The 12,744-nt window shown below is 42.9% G+C and overlaps 1 protein-coding gene across 1 annotated transcript in view; it reads left to right on the forward strand.

Moving 5' to 3' along the window:
* Positions 1-11,991, forward strand: part of Reep5 (receptor accessory protein 5) — a 37,477-nt gene extending 25,486 nt beyond the window's left edge. Inside the window, exons 3-5 of the mRNA XM_045132360.1 lie at positions 585-723; positions 8,710-8,878; positions 11,812-11,991. Coding sequence (XP_044988295.1) covers positions 585-723; positions 8,710-8,878; positions 11,812-11,861 — 358 coding nt within the window. The 3' untranslated portion in view covers positions 11,862-11,991. The remainder of the gene's footprint in view (positions 1-584; positions 724-8,709; positions 8,879-11,811) is intronic.
* The last annotated feature ends 753 nt before the right edge of the window (positions 11,992-12,744 follow it).

Here is a 12,744-nt window from a genome sequence, read left to right on the forward strand (position 1 = left end):
AAGTCCCTTATGAGAAACTCCTATTCATATGTGATGTATTCCAGCTATTAAAAATGCATGTGGAGCTGGGTGTGGTAGCACGTGCTTTAACTCCAGCACCGGGAAGCTGAGGTAGGAGGATCACAGTGTGTATGAGGCCAGCCTGGGCTAGAGTGAGCTCCAGGTCAGCTTGGGCTAGAGTGAGACCTTGTCTCAAACAAACAAAAACACATATGAATCTAGTTGTCATGAAAGAATTTTTCCCGATACATATCTGGAGGTAGTACTCAGCCTGGGAGTCTTCAGCCTTCAAACCCTGCTGGTATGTCCTAGGGCCTGGGTGGTGGCTCTGGCAGGCTAGAGATTCCCAAGAAATGACAATGCTATGTTCTCTGGTGGCCAGTAGATAGGGAGCAAGTCGTGACAATAGCCCTTCCGATAGCTTCACTTTCTTTTAGTCTCTATGCTGTATTTGCATCTAGTGACAGTACATACATCTGCGTGAGTTTTTCTGTATTGGAGAACAGGCTGTGAAAGAATAGCAATTGAAAGCGTTTCATTGAGATCTAACTAAATAATGTATTTTCTTTTGTGTTGCTTTTCAGAATGAAAGCCATAGAGAGTCCCAACAAAGATGATGACACCCAGTGGCTAACATACTGGGTAGTGTATGGTGTGTTCAGCATCGCCGAGTTCTTCTCTGATCTCTTCCTGTCCTGGTTCCCCTTCTACTACATGCTGAAGGTACAGTGGCTCCCAAACCTCTTCCACATATGTATTTACTCTCTATCACTAAAACTTTTTTTTTTTTTTGGTTTTCTAAGGTAGGGTCTCACTCTAGTTCAGGCTAACCTGGCTATCACTAAAACTTGATCTCATGACTCTATACAAGGAATAAGAACAAATGCTTAAGTGTTGAACATAGTGGCTTTTGTTGCCCATTACAAATAAGATAGGATTCAGGCTGGAGAGATGGCTTAGCAGTTAAGGTACTTGCCTATAAAGCCAAAGGACTCAGGTTCAGCTCCCCAGGACTCACCTAAGCAAGATGCACAAGGTGGCACATGCTTCTGGAGTTTATTTGCAGTGGCTAGAGGCCCTGGCACACCCATTCTCTCTCTATGCCTTTCTCTCTCACATAATATTAAAAGGAGGAAGACAGAATTCAGTATCTAACTTTCTTTTCCAACAACCCCCCCCCCACAAAACTTGTAACTATTATAAATACCATAGTAGTACACCTATTAAGATCCTATGTGCATACTCTTATGTCTACATGTGATGTGGAAACATTGCAGATTGCAGCATGATATCAATTCATGGTGGTGAGCAGGAGTTGTTGTTGTTAGTATGATGTTGGTTTTCGAAGTAGGGTCTCACTCTAGTTCAGGCTGACCTGGAATTAACTCTGTAGTCTCAGGATGGCCTTGAACTCACAGCAGTCCTTCTACCTCTGCCTCCCAAGTGCTGGGATTAAAGGCGTGCGCCACCACGCCCGGCTTTGATTTTTAATTAGTGTTTAGTTTTCTCGTGGGCATGCACATGTGCATTTATGTGTGTGAGCGTGTGCATGCCACAGCATGTGTGTGGAGGTCAGAGGACATGTTCGGCTTGGTTCTCACCTTTCCCTCAGTTGAGGCAGGGGTTCTCTCTCTGGCTCACTCTGCTGCTGCTTTGTTCTCTGCTGTACTTTCTGCAAGCTTCTGGGAAAGTTTCCTGCCTCCGTTTCCCACCTTGCTGTCAGTGTGCTAGCTTTGTAGAAGCCCACCACAGTTTCTGGCTTTTTACATGGGTTTTGCGGGTTGAACTCAGGCCCTCATGTGTGAGTGGTGAGCCATCTCCCCAGCCCTAATTAATTACAAAAGTACACATACTATAACTTAAAGGTACAGATCGTTCTGAAAGGTTTCTTTTGCATACATTTGTGTGAGGTGCATTGTTGCTAGGTGTGTGGGAACGTGTGCATGCATTCACTGGCCAAAGGCCTGTGTCAAAGGTCTTTGTCAATTGTTCTTCGTCTTATTTTTTGAGACAGGATCTCTCACTGAATCTGGAGCTCACTGATTTGACTTAAACTAACCAGTGAGCCCCGAGCATTCCTTGTCTCTGGAATAATGGGTGTGCACCACCATACTTCATATTTTATGTGAGTCCCAGGGATCTGAACGCCGGTCCTTAAACTTGTGTGGCAAGCACTTTACCCACCTGAGCCATCTCCACAGCCCCTAGTTCTGAAAGGTTTTTAAGAAAAACCACCAGTTCTGACAGGAGACTCACTCCCAATTGAGTCTATGGTGAGGGAATCCCACACAGACATTTTGTGATACATGACAGTGATCCTATTCACAAATAGATTGAACCCCAAGTTCACTCAACTCAAATTAAACAAATTATGGTCATTTCCTTCAAATTTTGAAATGGATTGAGAGTGTTAAGCAGTGGCTAAATTGAAACCATCATAATCTGAATGCCAAGAGCCTCTGTATTTTATTTTATAAAATGAAGGGAAGGAGAGGGAGGAAGCATCCGAGACTGCTAAGGGCCTGTATATTTTAGTGGGTAAAATGCAGAGAGAGAGAGAGGCTGACTGATTATACAGTAGATGACAGAAAGTCCTGTCCCAGTATTTCCTCAACCCAATTATAATTCTGGGTTGGTCTGAATAAACTTATCCTTATAATATTTTTTTTTTTTCGAGGTGGGGTGTCACTCTAGATGAAGGAAATTAGATGATAGATAGGATGTTGTCTCACTCTTCAAGTCTGTTTTCTTTTATGTATTTATTATTTTTTTGTTTTTGTTTTCTGAGGTAGGGTCTTCCTCTAGCTCAGAGCTGACCTGGAATTCACTATATATTCTCATGAGTCTCAAACTCATGGCAATCCTCCTACCTCTACCTCCTGAGTGCTGAGATTAAAGGCGTGTGCCACCATGCCTGACTTCTATTTTCTTAAAAAAATTTTCTTTTTTGGGGGGGGAGGCTGGAGAGGTGGTTTAGTGGTTAAAAATGCTTGCTTGCAAAGCCTGATGGCCCAGGTTCAATTCCCTGGTAACCACTTGAAGGTAGATGCACCAAGTTTTGCATGCATCTGGAGTTCATTTGCAGTGGCAGGAGGCCCTGGCTTGCCCATTCCCTTTCTCTCTCTACTTGTAAAGAATTGTTTCCAAAAAAGTAGTTTTTGGTAGGGCCAGGAACCAAGCCAGGGCTTTGCACATGCTGGGCAAGTGTTTACCACTGTGGTGGCTTGGTTCAGGCGTCCCCCATGAACTTAGGTGTTCTGAATGCCAGGTGCCCAGCTGTTGGCATCTTGGGAATTGGAGCCTCCTGAAGGCATGTATTGTTGTGGGCGGGCTAAAGGGTGTTACAGAAGCTTCCTCTTGTGTACTCCTGCTGCTGCTGTTCACCTGAAGTTGGCCAGGAGGTGATGCTCCCATTCTGTGCATGCCATCGTTTTCCCCTGCCATCATTAAGTAGACAAATTTAAGAAGATTCATATTTTACAACAAAACAACTTAAGCATTACTGAATGACTAAAAGCTTCATGTGTCTTCAATATTGAATGATAAAATGGGTCATGTAGATTAAATCCTGAAAAATAATTCGTAACAGCAAAGTCTCTTTCCTTCCCTCCCGCTCTCCCTGTCTTCCTTCTTTCTGAGCAACATCTTCTGCCCTGCCTTACATATTTATAGTTTTTACATATTTTATTATTTATATGTGAGAGAGAAAGGCAGATAGAAAGAGAAAGGGCACGCCAGGGCCTTGAGCCTCTGCAAACGACACATGCTCTGGCTTATGCAGATCCCAGGGACTCCAATCTGGGTCCTTTGGCTTTTCAGGCCTTAACTGCTGAGCATCTCTCCAGCCCAGATTTGACTCATTTTTAATGAGATAAGTTTGAAACCTTTAGTAAGATTCATCTATAGGCAGTGATCTCATAGTGCAGTGGTCTAATAAAAACTTGGCTTTTGCTGTGGATTCACCTGCTCACTGCTGTGCAAGTACCCCTCAGCAGCACTGTTTCCACCAATATTTGACCTTGAATTTCCTTACATGAGCAAGCCTGACTTGCCACCTATTCCTGATCACTTCTGTTAATGGAGACCACTGAGTAGCAAGAGGTTCAGAATGAGAGACAATCACTGGATCATTTACATTTGGTTAAGAATTTCTTTTAAAACATCACTTTGCAGCATATTTTCTTTCCTGATTGTAAAAAGAATGTGTATGTATTAGTGTCATTGAATGAATTCTCTGCATGATCCAAATAGGGTAACATTCTTGACATTTTAAGAAACTGATTCTGACAATCAAAGTGCTTTCTTCTATTCTTTTAATCCCAGAAGGGAGGCAGAGGTAGGAGAATTGCTGTGAGTTTGAGGTCAGCCCAAACTAGAGCGAGACCCTACCTCCAAAAACCAAAAATAAAGGCCGGGCGTGGTGGCGCACACCTTTATTAATCTCAGCACTTGGGAGGCAGAGGTAGGAGGATTGCCATGGGTTCGAGGCCCACCCTGAGACTACATAGTGAATTCCATGTCAGCCTGGGCTAGAGTGAGACCCTACCTCAAAAACAAAACAAAATAAAACCAAAAAAGCTTTCTTCTAGTTGTATGTTCTGAGTGGCTTTAGCAAATAGCTAGCCTTGGACTTGGAGCATCTGTAAGTTTTAGGAGTTTCACATGTTTCCATACTAGTGTAGATTTCATCTCTGCTATTCAGCAGTCACATGATTGTGTGGGAAGTGAAAGAGATCTGCAAATAAGGATGCTTTCTCAAAATTAAAATTGTTGGCCGTTTTTCATTTTTTGAAAATGGTCTGGAGCTGGAGAGATGGCTTAGCAGTTAAGGTGCTTGCCAGCAAAGCCAAAGGACCCAGAGTATTCTCCAGTATCAACATAAAGCCAGATGTCCAAGGTGCTGCATGCATCTGGAGTTTGTTTGTAGTGGCTAGAGGGCCTGGCATGCCCATTCTCTGTGTGTGTATGTGTGTGCGTGTGTGTGTCTTTCTCTCAAATAAATAAATTAAAACATTTTTAAAAAGCTAGGTGTGGTGGCACATGCCTTTAATCCCAGCACTAGGGAGGCAGGTGTAGGAGGTTTGCTGTGAGTTCAAGGCCACCCTGAGACTACATAGTGAATTCCAGGTCAGCCTGAACTAGAGTGAGACCCTACCTTGAAAAACCAAAAAGAAAAAAAGAAAAAAAAAAAGAGGAACCAGTGATTAAGTGTCAGCTCTTATTTAAGGAGATAACATATGAGGCACTAGCTAGCAATTGAATTCTACATGTCCCTAAGTGTGCTGTGGGATTGCCCTTGAACAGGAGTGTAGAAAATGATGATTGAGAGCTGGGCGTGGTGGCGCACGCCTTTAATCCCAGCATTCTGGGAGGCAAATGTAGGAGGATCGCCATGAGTTCGAGAACACCCTGAGACTGCATAGTGAATTCCTGATCAGCCTGGGCTGGAGTGAGACCCTACCTCAAAAAAAAAAAAAGAAGAAGAAGAAGAAGAAAAGAAAATGATGATTTAGAGCTAGAGAGATGGCTTAGTGGTTAAAGCGCTTGCCTACAAAGCCAAAGGGCCCAGGTTCAATTATGTATGATTGAGAGCGCATAAAATATAGATGACTATACCTTTATTTTCAGTTAATAATATTTTCTTGTCATTATAAGTATTTGCTTGCCAGTATAAGTAATGTTGCAAAGAACTGGCATAAGAGTGGGCCTGTGGCAACCTTTGGAGAATTGTAACTTGCACTTTGAGGGCACCTTGATAGAAAACATGGTTACATTTGTGTGGTAGCTTTAATGAATTTGGACTGTAGAATAAATACATAAATCAAGAGGAGGGAGTTGTAAAAGCTGACAGCTGAATACTGCCTTGAGAGTTGAGCAGTAATTAACTTTAGTTTTAATATAAGAACATGATTTAATTTGAGATCTTGAAAATGCTAAGAACATGGGTAGCGAGCAGTAATTATTTTACACTCCCAAGACAATTACTAGGGGGCACCAGAAAGCCCTTAGTGAATCCTGTAGAGCATAGCGTAGAACGTAGTCACCTTGAAGAGACAGACTGCAGACACTTTAGTGGGGTCCTCTCTGCTAATTTTGCCTCAGTTCATCCAGAAAAGATAAGCAGTTTGGCTGTATCACTGAAGAGCTAGTATCTACATAGGCAAATGATGTGTATTAGGTTTTCAACAATAGTGAAGACTTAGGTAATACTATTGTTCTTTAATGTACTTTCTTAAAATACATTAATTTGTGACTTTCCTAAAACCTAAAACTGACTAAGACAGAGTGACTTGCCTAACTTCATGAAACAGACCTCTTTCTGTCTCCTGATTCTTAATCTAGTGTGATTGTGTTACAGTCAGGTTCACAGTGCTGGCAGAAGTCACCTGACCAAGAGCAACTTGTGGGGGAAAAAAAGGTTTATTTTGGCTCACAGACTAGAGGGGAAGCTCCACAATGGCAGGGGAAAACGATGACATGAGCAGAGGGTGGGCATCACCCCCTGGCCAACATAAGATGGACCACAGCAACAGAAGGGTGTGCCAAACACTGGCAAGGGGAAACTGGCTTTAATACCCATAAGCCGGCCCCCAACAACACACTCCCTCCAGGAAGTGTTAATTCCCAAATCTCCATCAGCTGGGAATCTAGCATTCAGAACACCGAAGTTTATGGGGGACACCTAAATCAAACTACCACACTCTGCAAGTTGGGAGTTGGAATCCCCAGCACCATTGTAAAGCCAGATGCAAAGTTGCACACATACCTATATCTCAACATGCTTATAGCATCACCCATTGGCCCACATCAGATGGACAACAGCAACAGGAGAGTGTGCCAAACACCAGCAAGGGGACGCTGGCTATAACACCCATAAGCCTGCCCCCAACAATACACTGCCTCCGTCAGCTGAGAACCTAGCATTCAGAACACCTAAGTTTATGGTGGACCCCTGAATCAAACCACCTCAGATTGTTTTTATCTTTATTTGCAAGCAGAGGGAGAGAAGGGCATACTGGGTCTCTAGCTACTATAAATAAACTCCAGATGTTACATGTGCCACTTCATCTATCTAGCTTTAGGTGGGCTCTGACTGGGGAATCAAACCTGGGTTGTTAGGCTGGGCAGACACCTTAACTGCTGAGCCATCTCTCCAGCCCTAGTGTAATTTTTTTTTTTTTTTTTGAGTAAAACAAAACAAAACTCCCCAGACAAAAATCCATAAAGCTTCCATGAGCAATTGTTAACTGGAGGTATGATCTGCTGTAATTAACCTGATACCAAGAAAAACTAAAAGCTATAGCTGCAAAAATAGCTACTTCTCCATTTAGAGTTAATGTAAATATGTAGCTCAGAAAACAACTCCTATCTGGTAGCTAATCTCTTTTTTTCCCTCCTTCCTTCCCTTCCACATTCCCTCCTTTCTTTCTTTTCCTTCTCCTTTCCTCCCTCCCTTTCTTTGAGTGTGTGTGTGAGAGAGTGATTTGGGCATGGCAGGGCCTCCTGCTGCTGCAAATGAACTCCAGATGCATGCACCACTTTGTGCATCTGGCTTTATGTGGGTACTGGAGAATCGAATCCTGGAAATCAGGCTTGGTAAGCAGGTGCCTTTAACCCATTGATCCTGCCTGGTAGCTTCTATTTCACTGAGCTCTACTTGACATGCTTCAAGTACACAGGACAGCACATGCCTAAAATGCTAGCACTTGAAGCTGAGGTAGAAGATTGCTGTGAGTTTAAGGCTACACTGGGCTAGAGTGAGTCCATATTTCAAGAAAATAAAACTGGGGCTGGAGAGATGGCTTAGTGGTTAAGAGCTTGCCTGTGAAGCCTAAGGACCCTAAGGCTTGATTTCCCAGGACCCACGTTAGCCAGATGCACAAGGGGGCGCACACATCTGGAGTTTGTTTGCAGCGGCTAGAAGCCCTGGCACGCCCATTCTCTCTGTCTCTCTCTCTCAAATAAATAAATAAAAATGAACCAAAAAACTAAAAGAAAGAAAATAAAACTGCATAGTTCAAAACTATCTTTGAAAGGTATATATGGTAACTATAAAATTAAATTATAAAATTATAAATATATACAAAGATATGTTGCAAAGAAATTGGTAAGTTCAGGAATTTAAATCTTTTTGTTTGTAGCTCAGGGTAACCTTGAACTCAGAATATCTGTCTATTTTAGCCTCTGTAGAAGTTGGGATTACATATGTATCATATTGTGTTGGCTTTATATACACAGACAAGTACATATTTAAAAGATATTTTTGTTTATTTGTGAGCAGAGAGAGAGAGAGAGAATGTGTGCAAGCCAGGGCTTCTAGCTGGTGCAAACAGATGCAGCATCACTTTCTGCATCCAGCTTTACGTGGGTACTAGGGAACTGAACGCGGTCATTAGGTTTTGCAGGAAGTGCCTTAACTGCTGTGCCGTCTTTCCAGCCCCACAAGTACATATTCTTAAATTGATTTTCATAATCGAAAAGGCTGGTGATCCTGGTGTTTTTTGCCATTTTTTTCCAGTTCAGGTAACAAGCGCATTTTTGGTCAAGTTTATTTTTTTCCCCATCTAAGAAAAGCCTAACATTAACTGGAGAAAGCACTGGAAGTGCCACTGGAGGAAGCAGCAGAGGCAGCACTCTTCCTGGTTAGGGTGGCAGGGCGGAGTCTCAGCGCACGCTTTGCTCTGCTCACCGGTGTCTTGTTCTGTGCAGTGCGGCTTCCTGCTGTGGTGCATGGCCCCCAGCCCTTCCAATGGGGCGGAACTGCTGTACAGGCGCGTCATCCGTCCTGTCTTCCTGAAACATCAGTCGCAGGTCGACAGTGTGGTGAAGGACCTGAAAGACAAAGCCAAGGAGACCGCAGATGCCATCACGAAAGAAGGTAAGGCCTGATGACAGCCAGGATCGACCTGTGGAGATGGGATTCACTAGGCTCAGATGACAGGCTCTGGCCTAGTCCCCCTGGCTTGCCTCAGCCAAATGCCAAGGCCACTCAAGGAATTTCTTGCTTGTTTGTGGGTTTTTTTTTTTTTTGTTTTGTTTTTTTTTGAGAATGTACTTGTTAGCGTAATGTGCAGGGCACGTGTGCCATGGTGTATGTGTAGAGATCAGAGGACAGCTTCAAGTTGTCCCTGCTCCACCTCCTTGGAGACATGGTCTCTTACTGCTGCAGGCAAGCTGCCAGAGTGCAAAAGAACATCAGACCTGATTCTCCTGGCTGTTTTCCACCATCATGGGAGTGTTGGAAGCACAGATGCATGTACCACTTTGCACTTAGCTTTACATGGGTGCTGGGGAATTGAACCCAGGTTAGCAGGCTCTGCATGCAAGTGCCTTTAACCACTAAACCATCTCCCCAGTCTCAAGGAATTTCTTTTGAGGAAACTGCCCTTTGCTTTTCCTAATTCTTCCTCCATGACACTTAATGTAGCATTTAGTCATCATGTTGGAAAAATGGCTTTTCTACTGGGGGCAGGAATTTTAGTGAGTCATGTATTTCTTTCTCACTGACACATAAATAAATGAATCACATTTTTAAAAGCTAGCCTGGGGGGATAAGGTAAGAGTCGGAGGAGGATGGATGAGGGGTCACATAGTTCCATGCAGGCCATTGGAAGGCTCTGGCCTGTAGTTTGTGAGAAAGGCACTGGTGGAGATCTTTCAGCAGAGCCACAATATAAACTGTGGCCACTGTATTAAGACGGAAGGAGGAGGCAAATTGAAAGTTAGTAACGATAAGTATCACATTCTTGGCTATTTTGAAGCTAAAACAAATAGAATTTACGGATGGAAGTTTGAGAGAGGAAAGAAGTCAAGGCTAAGGCCATGCTTTTCAGCCTGTAAAGTTGATGGGAAGATTGGGTAAAACAAGTTCAGGTAGGAAAAAAATAAGAAATTGAGTTCTGGATGTAATTTGAGGTGTCTATGAGATGCCTACATGGAGTAGTCATTCAGCTGGTTGGGGATGTATGTTGAAAGTTTGGGAAGCAGGTCTGGATTGGGGGGTGTAAGAGATGAATCATGTACACTGACGGGGCAAATTGCAGGAACAAGGAAGCCCTAAGAGTATGGTGTCCAAGCAAAGAAAGTGTTTTTGGGAGGAGGAAGGTATGATACCTGTCCGTTGTGTTTAAACTGTAGACAGACCAAATAAGATGAAGTCTGAGTGAGAGATGACCATGGGATTTAACCATGAGGAAGGCATTAGTGATCTTGAGAAAGGGTGTTTTGTTTTGTTATTGTTGCTGCAAACATGTCCATTTGGCAAAACAACAGTAACCAGCTTCCTTCCTGAAACCCACAACCTCCCCACCCTATGCTTTTGGCTAGGTTTTAGTACCAGGCATGAATTCCTCCTGTGGGGTGGGCAAGCAAAATAGATTTTTGGAGTTCTGAGAACAAGCATCTGATTGAAAGGGATTTGAGGACAGGAGAAGAGGCACAAGAGACTATAGACACAGCAAGAAATCTCCTGCAGGGAAGTAAAGGCATTATTACCAGAAGAAATAGAGTACTGATAATTTTTTCTTAAGGTAAGAGCATGCTTAAAAATTAATTAGAATAACTCAGTAGAGAACAAATGATGATGGTTGAGAGAGAAGGTGAATCGCTGACCTTGGGAGCATAGCCGTACGGTGAAAGCTGTCCTAGGGTAGAGCAGAAATAGGATTTGGTGTATAAAGACAGGGATTGGGCATTGGAGCTGGACCATTTTACAGCAGGAAGGAGATGAAGGTTTACAGGTAGAGATGCTGGTAGGTGAGTATTTGTAACTGGGAGCTTTGAGAAGTGATTTTTCCAATTGCTGTAAATTTCTCAGTGATGTAAGATTTTAAAAAAAAAAGGCCAACAGAAATGATGGGGATGGAGATCATGGAAGGAGAAGAAACATGAATGGTTGTCTGGGCAACAGATGACAAACTTTAAGGGCCAGGTAATAAATACTTCAGGTATTGTGGGCTTTCAGGTACCTGTCACAAGTACTCAGTGTAGCATGGTAGTGTGAAAGCAGCCCAATATAAGGGTTCAGGAAATCGGAGGCTCGTGTGCAACTAGCACTATTGAATCGCTTCTAAGAGAGCTCTCTATGGAAGTTAGCATGAGAGAGTTGGCCTGCCGTGGGAAAGGTCCCTCCCACACCGCCCTCTTTCTCCTCTGGAGTCCTCTTTGTGGGCACACAGCCCTAGTCTATTCAATATATCTTTCTGTAACTCTGTTCTATTTGTAACTTTCATGTTCTCACACTTCAGGATTGGCAATTCCTTTTAAAAACTATTTTATCTTTATTTATTTGAGAGAGATAGAAAGAGGCAGAGGTGGGGAAGAATGGGCGTGCCAGGGCCTCCTCACACACTACAGGTTCTTACAACACGTTCCAAGCCACTTTTCCGCACAAAAGGAGACGGTGGTGGTGCAGGGAAAGAGCAGGAACTTTTCTAGAGCTGTCATGAGGGTTCTCTGCCTGGTGTCACTATGGGATGGAGGAACTACTAACACTGATGTGCAGTGAAGTCTTAGTGGCAAACACATGCATCCAGTGAGCATTTGACTGTATAATGAACACTGTGCCTAAAGAATCTCAGAATATATAGCTCGGTGACACTATCACATAAGAGGTGAGGCTAGCTGGCCGTCGAGAATTTTGCTCAAGTTTTCAGGATGTGTGTTCATTTCCTGGAAGCGTTCTCATCCTCACCACAAGCCTGTGGGTGCTCTCATCTGCACATGAGTCATCTATGTTGTTATCTAATAGCTGTGGTAGGCATGGAGTTTTCATTACTAAAACTTTTCATAATATTCTTTCCCTCCCAACAGCCAAGAAAGCTACTGTGAATTTGCTGGGTGAAGAGAAAAAGAGCACCTAAACCCCTGCCTGATGGACCCTTCCACCCTCTGAACGGCCTCTCAGAGCTTGATGTTGTATCAGGGACTGCGGTAGAGTCAGTCATGTTGCCTTGGAAACATTTGTGACATTAAAAATGGAATGTGTTGTAAGTTGTTTTGCTTACTGTGTACATAGCATCTTAAATTTAATGCAGTGGGCAGTATCTGAACTTCTGAAAGAATATTTTGCCTCTTAAGCAGGAAAAGACATTATCCTACAGGAACTATAAACTAAAAATCAAATTATATATCCCACAGGCTCTATACTTTACTAGGCTCACTCTGCATGCGTTTTCTTGGTACTTAACACTTAGGAAATCTTTATGGTTCTTCATGTACCGTATAATTTTACATAATTCTTAAATGTTTTTAATGTATTTGTGCATATATAAAGGGGAATGTTAATTATCTGGCTAGAACATGTACATTGTTTATGGGGAAGGGGCCAAAGGCAGGTTGTATATACCATTTATAACTTCGGTACAAGAAGACAGCCTGCTGATAGCTGCTAAATAATAGTGCATATAATTAATACAAATGAGGACAATTCACCTGAACACACTGACAGATGAGATTGAAAGGAAACTGGCCTTGTTATTTTCCTAACATTATAGACTGAACTCCCTGGACAAATCTGTGGAGCAGTTAACAACTTTACACACACACAGCAGTGCTCTGTAATTCCCATTTCCCTATAGAAATAGTGATACTGTCTTATCTGCTTTGGATTTGCCTGTTTTTAAGCTGGCAAAGTAGAAACTGAGTAACACGTTGACTTAGTGTTGTCCCTCTCCCCCTCCTGTACTCTTTTTTAAACCAGTTTAAAAACTTCAAGACCACCCACCTCTGATTGCATAGATGTTT

Source organism: Jaculus jaculus, chromosome 13 (assembly GCF_020740685.1).
Source record: "Jaculus jaculus isolate mJacJac1 chromosome 13, mJacJac1.mat.Y.cur, whole genome shotgun sequence".
Taxonomy (NCBI): Eukaryota; Metazoa; Chordata; class Mammalia; order Rodentia; family Dipodidae; genus Jaculus; species Jaculus jaculus.